At 56.4% G+C, this 12879-nt stretch overlaps 1 protein-coding gene across 4 annotated transcripts in view; it reads left to right on the top strand.

Moving 5' to 3' along the window:
• Window positions 1–12879, top strand: part of ANPEP (alanyl aminopeptidase, membrane) — a 41577-nt gene that overhangs the window by 13682 nt on the left and 15016 nt on the right. For all 4 annotated transcript variants that reach the window (XM_084642487.1, XM_084642484.1, XM_084642486.1 and 1 more), the window contains exons 6-9: window positions 9511–9665; window positions 10914–11027; window positions 11556–11699; window positions 11815–11880. In XM_084642487.1, the coding sequence (XP_084498613.1) occupies window positions 9511–9665; window positions 10914–11027; window positions 11556–11699; window positions 11815–11880 (479 nt within the window). The remainder of the gene's footprint in view (window positions 1–9510; window positions 9666–10913; window positions 11028–11555; window positions 11700–11814; window positions 11881–12879) is intronic.

The raw sequence follows: 12879 nt of genomic DNA, 5'->3' as shown, positions 1-12879 counted from the left end.
CCTCAGGAAGTCAGTGGTGTCTCGAAGGTAGCTGGGAGTGCTGGTAGCGTAGGGCCTGAGGAGTCATGTGTCATGCACATTGTGTAAAAAGTTGTCACTTTGGATGGGCTATCACCAGCAGGAGAGTGAATTTGTGTGGGGGGGTGGAGGGTGAGAAAACCTTGATTTGTGCTGGAAATCACTTTAGATAAGCTATTACCAGCAGGACAGTGGGGTGGGAATAGGTATTGTTTCATATTCTCTGTGTATATATAAAGCCTGCTGCAGTTTCCACGATATGCATCCGATGAAGTGAGCTGTAGCTCACGAAAGCTTATGCTCTAATAAATTGGTTAGTCTCTAAGGTGCCACAAGTCCTCCTTTTCTTTTTGCAACAGTCTTTTGTCCTTTTTAATGTTCCACTCTAGTCCGTCTGGTGTCAACGGCCCGTGCCTGCTGGGGATGACGTGACACCTGCTGTGGGGGGTCAGCCCTTTGCTCTGGTTCATGTCTCTCTCCTGTCTGGTCATTCGCACAGTCACAGGTGCTCAGGTTGCAAACGTTCGGCTACCCCTGTACAGTATGGGACCATACTGCAGTAGCTCACAAGCCTACACACAACGCACATTCTGATCATTCTAGTGCCTGTTTTACAAAACACCCCGCTCAGCCCGACTGGTCCCAGCTTGGCACCTGGCAGCGTGAAGCTGAGACATGGGCACCGTGGCATGAGCTGGCACCTGGGCTGCCAGCATCACTCTCCCAATGCCCAAAGGGGCAGAAGGGGGGGTCTCCGGCACTCCCTAATAAGCCTCAGGGTCTCCCTTTTCTTTACAAGGCATCAGGATGCAGAGCTAGGCTCCGGCGTAATAGTCTGGAATTGGTCTTTTTGGCTCGCTGCACCCATATTAGCAGGGAGTGGCCCGTTAAAACCTTAAATCTTCTCTTATATAGATAAGGCTTAAGTTGTTGAATAGCCCAAACAATGGCCTAGCATTTCCTCTCACTGCCAGCACAATCCTGTTCAATGGGGTCAGTTATTTACCCAGGAAGATAATGGGGGCCCCTTGTCCCCCGCCCCAGCCTGCATTAGCATGTGCCTAGCTCAATGTTACACGCCTCAGGGCGCAGCTGAAATCAGGGCTGGCTAAAACTGGCTCTTTGGACAACGCCTCTTTTATGTCCTTTAAGCCTTTCTCCCAGGCCTGGTCCATACCAGCCAGGCTGGCTTCCCCTTTTTGGTAAGGTCTGTTATGGGGGCCACGATACCCCTTTGCAAACCTCCGGTGATAGCTGGCCAGAGCAATAAAAGATTGGACCTGCTGCTTGGTTCGTAGGGCTGGCCAGTTCTGAATGGGTTCTACTTAGAAAGAATCAGGATGAACAAACCCACTGCCCAACCTGTGTTCCCAATAAGTTACCTAAGAGGGCCCCATCTTGCATTGGGACACCTTGACAGTGAGGCTGGCTTCTCCAAGCCTCTGCAGTACAATTCCCACCTGGCTCAGGTGGTCTTGCCAAGAGTCACTCAAAATAGCCAAGTGTGACGAAGTGGGACTGTTCTTAATGTTTCCTCTGAATATTGTGGGGGTGACTCAGTTTCCCCTGTGCAGTTCTTAAGTATCTAGGGGGTGGGGTAAGGGTGTATGATCACTGCAGAGCCCTGGAGGGCAGGTGTGTGCAGGGCACAGCTCACACAGCTTCCACCTTCCTGGGTCTGACCTCGGAGCATTCAGCATCCTCTGCCCCTCCGTGCGCTTCCCCCAGCGAGTCCGCTCAGGCGGGGTCCTGGGGAAGCCAGAGGGTCCTGCCCCCCAACTCCGCAGTCAGACGTGACTCTCAGCCAGCCAGGAAAACAGAAGGTTTATTAGACGACAGGAACATGGTCTAAAAGAGAGATTGTAGGTGCAGAGAACAGGGCCCCTCAGCTGGGTCCATTTTGGGGGGCAGTGAGCCAGACAACCCCGTCTGCACTTCACTCCTCGTCCCCAGCCAGCCCCAACTGAAACTCCCCCCAGCCCCTCCTCCTCTGGGCTTTGTCCCTTTCCCAGGCCAGGAGGTCACTGGATTCCTTTGTTCTCCAACCCTTTAGCTCTCACCTTGCAGGGGGGAAGGGCCCAGGCCATCAGTTGCCAGGAAACAGGGTGTCGCAATTCTCTGTGTCCAGACCCCTGCACACACTTGCCCTCTAGAGCTCTGCAATGATCATACACCCTTATCCCACCTCCTAGGTACTTAAGTACTGCACAGGGGAAACTGAGGCACCCCCACAATATTCAGAGGAAACATTAAGAACAGTCCCACTTCGTCACACCAAGGCATCTCCACAGGCTTTGGTAAAGGTCTGTAAGCCCTGCAGCACCTCATTGACAGGCCTCTGAAAGGGAGCCCCAAAGGCAGAACCTTACAGAGGCCAGATTCCCCTGGGAACACTGACTTTCTCTGGGCATCAGCATCTGCAGGAATTTGCCAGTATCCTTGAGTCAAATCTAGAGCACTTATGAATTTTGCACCCACCCCTATGGATCCAGTCAGCCCCTAGCTAGGGTGTCACGGAGTCCCTGGGAGATGCTCTGGAACTGCTCCCTACGAAGCCAGTCAGGACTCTGGGGAAGTCTCCTCTCTGGGAGCAGCCTGTCTTCAGGACACACAGCTCACACAGCTTCCACCTTCCTGGGTCTGACCTCGGAGCATTCAGCATCCTCTGCCCCTCCGTGCGCTTCCCCCAGCGAGTCCGCCCAGGCAGGGTCCTGGGGGAGCCAGAGGGTCCTGCCCCACAACTCCGCAGTCAGACGAGACTCTCAGCCAGCCAGTAAAACAGAAGGTTTATTAGACAACAGGAACATGGTCTAACACAGAGTTTGTAGGTACAGAGAACAGGACCCCTCAGCCTGGTCCATTTTGGGAGGCAGGGAGCCAGACAACCCCGTCTGCACTTCACTCCATGTCCCCAGCCAGCCCCAAACTGAAAACTCCCTCCAGTCCCTCCTCCTCTGGGCTTTGTCCCTTTCCCGGCCCAGGAGGGCACCGGATTCCTTTGTTCTCCAACCCTTTAGCTCTCACCTTGGAGGGGCGAAGGGCCCAGGCCATCAGTGGCCAGGAGACAGAGTGTCACCATTTATGTACTCTGGCCCTTTGCTCTGCAACAATTACATCCCCTTATCCCACCACCTAGAGACTTAAGAAATGCCTAGGGGAAACTGAGGCACCCCTACATTATTCAGAGGAAACATTAAGAACAGTCCGACTTCGTCACATAGGGTGTTGGGTAAGGGTCAAGTTGGGTGATGGCATTGACCCTTCTAAAGTCCAGAGTAAATCTCATGGTTTTATCCCTCTTGGCTACCATTATAACAGGAGACGCTCCTGGGCTTTTTGACTCAGTATTCACCCCATCCCTAGCACGCTCTCCCCCTCATCCTGACTGTGGCTGTATTTCTCCTGTAGCAGGACGTGCTCTGCTAGGAATGCCCATTTTTGTTCGTTGAACCTGGCAGGTTGGAAAGTACCTGCCTGTGGTCTTCCAAGGGGGCCAACATCCAAACCCTCCCAGATACCCGTGTTTTCTAGAGGCGTCTCTTCCTTCCTCTCCCTTGCCAGATCAATTAAAGGAGCAGGAAATGGTCCTTCATCAGCCCAGCAAATCATATTCACCCCCATCTCTCAGTTTTGGGAAGCTTTCAATCTATTGCTATGTGCTGTTTGCACAGCTCTCCTGCCATGGGGTGTCATTGCATCGTAAGTGACCTAATTCATTCACTCTCTCTGGTCACCTCGAAAGGGCCCCCCCAACAATCTCGCACTGTGTTCTTCTTCACTGGGATCAACGCTAGCCCCAAGTCACTATATGACAAGACCTTTCTCTACCACGCCCGTCAAACTGAGCTGTCTGGGGCACCTGACTCTTGTCAAGGCTCTGAGGCACTAAGTCCAGCATAACCTTTCAATTCTCTTTAACAGGAGGGACAGACCCCCCCAGGCTGTCCTGTCTTCCCTGTCCCGCCCTCCAAAGAGCCTCGGATCAAATCTAGGGGTCCCCTCATTTGTCTCCCATAAAGAAGGTTAAAAAGGGCAAGCCCTGAGACCCTGGGGCGCACTCCTGTATGTGAATAACAAATAAGGGACCAACACATCCCTTTATTCCCCTGCTGGTAACACACATTCTCAGCATAGACGTCAATGTCCCACTGAATCTTTCTGCCAGCCCGTCGGTCTCTGGATGATGGGGAGGGGGCGGGGGGCAGCCTTTATGTGTCTCACTCCACACAGCTCCCATCACTTTCTGAAAACTACAGACATGAAATCTGAACCATGGTCTGACAAGATTTCCCTGGGAAACCCTACTCTGCTAAAATGGTGACGAGGGCAGTAGCCACGGTTTCACCTTCTGGGGTAGACGAAGCTGTGGCTTCGGGGTGCCTCGTGGCAGAACCCACCACAACCAGTAGATATGCCTTCCCATTTCTGGAAGGTCTGGGTAGGGGTCCCACAATGTCCACAGACACTCTGGCAACACCTCATTAATGATGGGCAGAGGCTGCAAAGGTGCCCCTTTAACCTCTGATGCTTCTGACATAAGACACGACTCTTGCCATCATTTCTTACTGCCTCACACATGTGAGGCCAATAGCAATTCTGTCGGAGCCTCTCTCCGCCCCAAGTGTCCGGCAAAGGGACAGTCGTGACCCATCTGAAGCACCTCTGCCTTGTGCTTATCGGGCACAGACACCTGTTTGCCAACCTCAGCAGGGCACCTCTTTTCCCTTGTGGAAGCCTCCCTGGACAACTAACCACCTGCTAGGAAAAAGGGACCCTTTCCTTCCCTGGCTGGGGTGTGATTCCTCTCCTGGGCCAGGGAAGGATCAGCCTGTTGAGCCGCCATAATGGCCTTTGGAGGCTCCCTGAAGTTAAGAGCAAAGCAATGGTGTCTTCCAACCCCTCTGCGGCACACCCAGGCTACGGTCCAGGCTAGTGAGTAGCTGTGTTGCCCCTGCTCTTGGAACTGGGGTGCCCTGTCCACCGCTTTGCTGCTGTAGCTTCCAGTCCTGGGCTGCTCACAAACAGCCTCCAGCATGTAAGTCACTCCCCACTTGGACTGTGTGCTGCAGCCAGCCACCCCTTGGCGCTTACCAGCCGGGTTTGTACTGCAGGGTGACCCCAACACATCCCCAGGCCTGGATTCCACCCAGAAATGTGTGTGCTGGACTGCCCAGCCCTCTCTTGGAAAGGACAAGCTTATACAAAGTCTCTCTTTTTATTAATAGAAATGACAATGCACAAATCCTAGGGCTGCCAAACCCCAGACTTGTCCTGGAGCCTCCAGGAATTAAAGATGAATCTTTAATTAAAGTGTAGGTCATGTGATGAAATTTCCAGGAATATGTCCAAACCAAACTGGCAACCCTACCAAATCCTGTTATCCCAAATGGACTTTGCCATACACTTCAGTTCAAACACACTGGATTAGCTAAGACAATAAAACAAGTTTATTATCTACAGAGCGGGTGATTTTAAGTGAATGAATCATACAAGTCAGAAATAGTTACAAGAAAAATAAAGATAAAGCACAGCTAAGGACTAACTCAACAAACTAGGTTAAATTCAAAGCCAAGGTTTTCTCACCACATGCTCTCAACAGTCTTGCTGGCCAAACTTTTTAGGCCAGGAGCCCTTTCCCAGCTGAATGGCTGCTTTCTTTTTCCCTTCGGGTGCAGTGAATCAGTGGGCAGAGAGAGAGCAGGGGGGTACACTACCTTGTCTGCCCCTGTTTTTATAGTCCTTTCCCCCCTCTGAGAAGCATTTCCAGCTGGGAACGAGGTAACAGGCAGGCTGTGTGGATGGGAACTCCAGACTGTATCTTTGCTAAGATGTAGATTTTTCGCCCCTGCCCCCTTTCCTGCCAAAGAATGGCCAGGTAGCAGGTAAGGGCCCATTGGCCTTGTTTATACCTGGTTGAGGCATCACCTGGCCCTTTGTCTCTGAGGAACTGGTTTGGCTGCTTCCCAGCCTTGGAACATGTGTTAGGCCATGTCTACCCTGCACTTTCATCATTAAAACTTTTGTTGCTTATGGGTGTGAATGACAAAAGTTTTACTGACGAAAAGCACCGGTGTGGACAGCGCTGTGTCGGTGGAAGCTGAGCTCCCATCGATGGAGCTACCAGCCCTCGTCGGGGGTGGTGTTATTTTGTCTCTGGGAGAGCTCTCTCCCATTGACCGCGCACCTTACAATGGAGCGGCTGCACTGGGTAAGGCGTGCAGTGTAGTAACAGCAGACAGTGGAATCTTCCCATATTTGACCAGGAAATTAGGAGTTTTCGAGTGATACCTCCCAGGGCATCCCTTGTACAAAGCTTATTACGACAGTGGACACACCCCTGTCACCAGGGCCAGCTCTAGGCACCAGCAAACCAAGCACGTGCTTGGGATGGCACTTTTCAAGGGGCGGCATTCCGGCCCTTTTTTTTTTTTTTTTTTGCTTCGGTGACACTCCGCTTGGGGCAGCAAAACACCTAGAGCTGGCCCTGCCTGTCACACCCCTTACTCCTGACTGACAAAGGACTGAGGGCGTGTCCCCCCCCTGCAGCCCTCCCTGCAGTCCACAGACAAGCCAGGCGAGGCAGAGCTGTGCTCTTCCTGGCTGTGAGTTACAATATGTCTGCTTGGGCAGGGCTAGAACCTCCTACCCTCGTCAAGCCTCAGCGGGGAGCAGATCCGAATGCCCATAGCACAATCTCCTTTACAACTCTCACGCTGCAGGTGAAGCTTGGCCAAAGGTCCAGTTCCTGGGGACTCAGCCACAATCGGTTTACATACATTCTTACCAGGAGGCCTGTCTTCCTCCCTTACCCAGCTCTCCTTGACCACAGTGATGTGGGACATGGGGTCCCTCCAGCCTGGGCAGGGTAGGTCATTGACCGTGGTGTTCTAATAAATTCTGCACCACCCTCCACAGGCTCGGTCCTAATCCAGCTCGCCAGGGTCCCTGCTGCTCACCGCTGCTGCTGGGGCACCGGGAGTGGGGCTTGCTGTGGCAGGTGGGGTGTGGATCGTGCAGTTACCTTGTTTTGGCAGGTTGGTTTTAGATGACTGGGAGGTCCACAGGGATGTCAGGCTGCCTGCCTGCCTTCCCTTTTGCTCTGGGCTCTAAACCCTGGGCTCCCTTGCGGTTTTTATCGAAGTTGGGGATAGGTTTATTTCCAGTCCCCTCTTAAGCTGCGTGATGGGGATTTCCCTTCCCTGGGGTAACCCCTCCCCCACCTCTCATGGACCCTTGATTCAACATATTCATCCACAATTTCTGCAGCCTCTAAAATCGTGGCTGGTTTTGGTCCCAGATGGCCACCTTTACCTCATCTGTGACACCTTAACAATTGCTCTGGGGCCATCCGATCAAAGATTTTCTGTCATCACCTTCAGCCCCACTCCCATTGTCCATTTTCTCATGAAATTACACATTTTATGTGCATATTCCACGTGAGTGACATTGTCAAACAGTCTGAGGTTTCTCCACTTCAGCCGATGGGGCTCAGGGGTGATCTTACACCTTTTCAATGCGTTTGCTTTACATTTCTGGTACACGTACATCACCCTCCTCCATCTCATAAAAGATTTGTCTGGCTTCCCCAGCTCCCTGGTTCAGAGGAGAGGCGGCTGTTTATCTGCTGGGATATTGTGCATCCCACGTAGTCTCCCAAAGGCAGACAGGAACCCTTTTATGCATCTCTTTGGGTATCAGTTGGGCAGCTTGTATCCCGCCCGTGTGTCATGGTGGGGCCGCTCTCCAGGTGAGGACGAGCTTCTATCAGCTTCCTGTGCGCCGTCTGCTCAGCGTCTTCATTCGCTTTACCCGCTGCTGTTTGTTCCATCTCCTTGGTGGCTTCAGTCTCTGACCCGCAGTTCTGCCAGCAGTCACTGGGGCTCGCTTTCTCCCTGGGCTCCCAGGTGCTGCAATCGGCCTGTTCCCCTGTGGTGGTTCCTCTGTGGCATGTGGGTCTTCTCCTCCCCTGGGCACCAGATCAGGAGCGAAGCTCTCAGCTCCGGAACTGGGACTTTCTTTGGATAGGATATGCCCCTCTGCAGACTTGGCTAGCTAGGGGCTTTTCTCATAAGACCAGCAGAGCCTGTGGCTCACTCATTGTGTCTGTTCTTTAACCTCCAAAACTCTCACTGTTGAGTTTAAATTTTAACAGCGCTGGGGTTCTGGTCTATGAGCTTAATTGACCTCCAGTATGTGAATCCTGTCAAGCTGCCTGCAGGGACCCCAAGCGTGGGTACCAACCTCAGGGAAGGCTGGTAGGAACCAGGGCACAAAGCCCAGGCTGGTGGGGAGTTCTGTACCTAGACTGCACCAGCCCGTTATCTAGTGTGAACCCCTCAGGCGCTGTGACAGCCTGAACATGGAGCCACGGACAGTCCCCTTGGGTGCTCCGATCTGTCTCACCACCCAGGGGAGCCTGCCTGTGTGGCAGATGGGCCCTTATGCCAAGGATCACAGCAATACTCAGGCAACTCCCAGTCCCAAAGGACCAGTAATTTAGCCTAGGGCAAATGCACCTCAGATCTCTCACCAAAGACAGAGCTTGTAGTTTATTATAGGACTGGCTATCTAAAGATTTATTAATAGGAAAAGGAAATCAGAGAGTTATTTTCAAGGTTAAAGCAGGTAAACATAGATACACAAATGAGTTATAATCTTAAATTCAAAAGGTAATAGAAGCTTCTATAATCCACAAGCCGTATTTGTCCTTTAGAGCTAATCCAAGTTAAGAAGTTGGGTATCCCTTGCTTATGGCTAGAAACCTTGCCTCCCAGAGTCCAAGCAGCACAGAGATCCAGTTCCTTCTTGTTATGGTTTTTAACCCCTCCTGCCACATACCCCTCCTGACCTGGGCAATCAGCTAATGGAAGGAATCCACTTGCATGACTCGTCTTCACAGGGGGCAGGGGGAGGGCAGAACAACACATGGCTGTTGTCCTCTTTATCGTCCCACAACAGTCCATCTGGTGTCAATGGCCCGTCCCTGCTGGGCAGGATGCGACACCTGCGGTTGGGGGTCAGCCCTTCACACTGGTTAGTCTCTCCTGTCTGGTGATTTACACAGTCGCAGGGGCTCACCATGCACCCGCTCAAATATTCCCTGACGACATGGGAGCCAGCTGCTAGAAATGAGCTGCAGCCACTCACCAGCGATCCATAATCTGAACCCCAAACACATCCTTATCGCTCTCATACCTGCTTTAACCCCACTAACCCACAGCTGAGCCGGACTGATCCCAGCGACGTTATTTGTTCGTGTTCAGTGAGGCATGAGGAGCTTGGCATGAGCTGGTCCCTGGTGGGACAGTATTACAGGGGGTCCTGTGGTCTTCCAAGGGGGTGGGGGGGTGTTCCGTGCTCTCCCATGGGGTGGGGGGTTCCGTGCGCTCCCACAGGGGCAGGGGGTTCTGGGCTGTCCCACGGAGGTGGGGATTTTCATGCTTTCCCGGGGTGAGGGTGCAACCCTGCTAACGAGGCCTGTCCCTCTCCCAGACCAGGTTGGCCTTCCAGACTTCAATGCAGGTGCCATGGAGAACTGGGGACTGGTGACGTACCGGGAGAACTCGCTGCTCTATGATCCTCTCTTCTCTTCCATCGGCAACAAGGAGAGGGTGGCGACAGTGATCGCTCATGAGCTTGCCCACCAGGTACCCAGTGTATCCTGCTCTGCCTCCCTGCCAGCCCTCAGCTGGGTGTAGAGATATTGAAGGGCTGGAACTAGTCCAGGATTCCCTGGGCTCGGGGGCTCCCTGGCTGTGTGTGTGTGTGTATGTGGGGGGGCTCTGTCCTGGGGCTCCCTGGCTATGTGTGTGCATGTGGGGGGCTCTGTCCCTGGGCTCGGGGCTCCCTGGATGTGTGTGTTGGGGGCTCTGTCCCTGGGCTCGGGGGCTTCCTCGCTGTGTCTGTCGGGGGGCTCTGTGCTGGGGCTCCCTGGGCTCGGGGGCTCCCTGGCTGTGTGTGTGTGTGGGGGGGCTCTGTCCCTGGGCTCGGGGCTCCCTGGATGTGTGTGTCGGGGGGCTCTGTCCCTGGGCTTGGGGCTCCCTGGATGTGTGTGTTGGGGGCTCTGTCCCTGGGCTCGGGGGCTTCCTCGCTGTGTCTGTCGGGGGGCTCTGTGCTGGGGCTCCCTGGGCTCGGGGGCTCCCTGGCTGTGTGTGTGTGTGGGGGGGCTCTGTCCCTGGGCTTGGGGCTCCCTGGATGTGTGTGTCGGGGGGCTCTGTCCCTGGGCTTGGGGCTCCCTGGATGTGTGTGTTGGGGGCTCTGTCCCTGGGCTCGGGGGCTTCCTCGCTGTGTCTGTCGGGGGGCTCTGTGCTGGGGCTCCCTGGGCTCGGGGGCTCCCTGGCTGTGTGTGTGTGTGTATGTGGGGGGGCTCTGTCCTGGGGCTCCCTGGCTGTGTGTGTGTGTGGGGGGGCTCTGTCCCTGGGCTCGGGGCTCCCTGGATGTGTGTGTTGGGGGCTCTGTCCCTGGGCTCGGGGGCTTCCTCGCTGTGTCTGTCGGGGGGCTCTGTGCTGGGGCTCCCTGGGCTCGGGGGCTCCCTGGCTGTGTGTGTGTGTGGGGGGGCTCTGTCCCTGGGCTCGGGGCTCCCTGGATGTGTGTGTCGGGGGGCTCTGTCCCTGGGCTTGGGGCTCCCTGGATGTGTGTGTTGGGGGCTCTGTCCCTGGGCTCGGGGGCTTCCTCGCTGTGTCTGTCGGGGGGCTCTGTGCTGGGGCTCCCTGGGCTCGGGGGCTCCCTGGCTGTGTGTGTGTGTGGGGGGGCTCTGTCCCTGGGCTCAGGGCTCCCTGGATGTGTGTGTCAGGGGGGCTCTGTCCCTGGGCCTGTGGCTCCCTGGCTGTGTGTGGGTTGGGGGGCTCTGTCCTGGGGCTCCCTGGCTGACCCTCCCCTTCTCACTCTCTCCTCAGTGGTTCGGGAACCTGGTGACCCTGCGCTGGTGGAATGACCTGTGGCTGAACGAGGGCTTTGCCTCCTACGTGGAGTACCTGGGGGCGGACTCTGCTGAGCCTTCCTGGCACATTGTGAGTAGCCCCAGGAGGGGTGGTGCTACCTAGCGGGCTGCAGCGGCAGGAGCTGGCCTTCCCTTGTCACCCGCACGGCCCCTTGGGCCACTGGTGGGCTCGCTGAGGTGGCAGGCTTCGGCCCAAGCAGGATCACCTGGCCGGAAGGAGCTGTGTGCTCCAGGGAGGGGCCCTGCTCTCTGCTTGGCTGCAGCCTTTCCTGGCGCTGGGACCCGGTGATGGAGGCCAGTGGGTCTCGGTCGTCCCTCCAGAGGGGCAGCCTGGCGCTGCCGGCAGCAGTGAGCGAGAGCTGCTTGCCGGGGCAGGGCCCACCCAGCTCCTGGTGCTGCTGGGCAGGGAGGAGGCAGCCCCCTCCGCAGGCCCATCCTGCAGGGGGTGAGAACGCGGAGCCCTAGGCTGGGCTCAGCCAGGCTGGGGGCAGGAAGGGAAGAGACGGCGCCGTGTCTGGGCTGGTAGCAGTCCCCACACGCCTGCGGAGGGGCCGCCCCGGCACCGCCCCGGGCAGGCTGTAACCTGCTGCCTTTGCAGAAAGACCTGATCGTGCAGAATGACATGTACCGGGTGATGAAGGTCGACGCGCTGGCCTCCTCGCACCCGCTCTCCTTCCTGGAGAGCGAGATCAACACGCCAGCGCAGATCAGCGAGATCTTTGATGCCATCGCCTACAGCAAGGTGAGGGACCCGCTGGGACTGCCCAGGGCCCGGGTTGGGGCAAGCCGGATGGGCTGTGCTGCCCTCTCGCGGCTCCTGGACCCTCGCTCAGCGCCTCTCTCTGATCTTCTTGCAGGGGGCGTCGGTGCTGCGGATGCTCTCGGAGTTCCTCACCGAGGACAGCTTCAAGAAGGGGCTGCAGGTGAGGCCCTGGCCGGACCCGCCTCGCCAGGGGCAGGGGCTGCGTGCCCAGCAGAGGGCTCAGCCGGACGCTGCCTGCATGGCCCCTGCTCCGAGGCAGGCATCAGCCTGGGCTCCCTTGGGAGGGTGCTCTGCCGAAGGGGGAACCTGCCAAGCCCCCCCAAACTCTGGCGGTGCTCACCGGACCCGCGGGCAGTCTGTCCAGGAGGCAGAGCCACGGGGGAGGCGCTGGAGGGGCAGAGGAGCGGGCAGGGCCTGAGGGCAAAGGATGGTGCTGGGGGTGTGCCCACGCACACATGCAATGCCCTGCTCAGCGTGAGTTACATGCCTGCTCTGTGCCAGTACCGAGGCTGCAGGCTGGGGCAGCCCCTGGCTACAAAGCCTGGCAATTCACTCAAGTGGCAGGCTTTGGCTTGCAGGTCCCTGGTCCAGTCGAGCGTTGGCCAGCATGGCAGCCATCATGCCCATGGTAGCCGGGCCTGGGGGAGGGCCCAGCCTGCGCACTCGCTCCCACTGTCTCAGTACAGCCCCCGGTGGCATGGCCCTGCGGTGCCCACTCCTGCCCAGACACCCTGCAGGGGAAGAGTGTGGGTGAGCAGTAGGGAGGGCACTGCTGCTGGGAGCCATGGGCCTCTGCCTTTGAGAGCCATGCCCAGAAAGTCTGGGACTTTGCTCAATGCAATGCCTCTGCCTTCGCCTGGCAGCAGGCACGCAGGATGTACTCTTGGGGAGGCGGCTCCCCTGCTGAGCCCCGACTCAGGGATCCCCATCTCATCCCGAGCGAATAAGAACATAAGAAGAACATAAGAGCGGCCAGACTGGGTCAGACCAAAGGTCCAGTCAGCCCAGTGTCCTGTCTGCCGAGAGTGGCCAATGGCAGGTGCCCCAGAGGGAGTGAACAGAACAGGGAATCATCAAGTATCCTTCCCCTGTCGCCCATTCCCAGCTTCTGGCAAACAGAGGCTAGGGACACCTCCCCTGCCCGTCCCGGCTAATAGTC

Source organism: Lepidochelys olivacea (genome assembly GCF_965140295.1).
Source record: "Lepidochelys olivacea isolate rLepOli2 genome assembly, chromosome: 10".
In the NCBI taxonomy this organism is placed as follows: Eukaryota; Metazoa; Chordata; order Testudines; family Cheloniidae; genus Lepidochelys; species Lepidochelys olivacea.
This window is presented reverse-complemented; position numbering and strand designations above follow the sequence as displayed.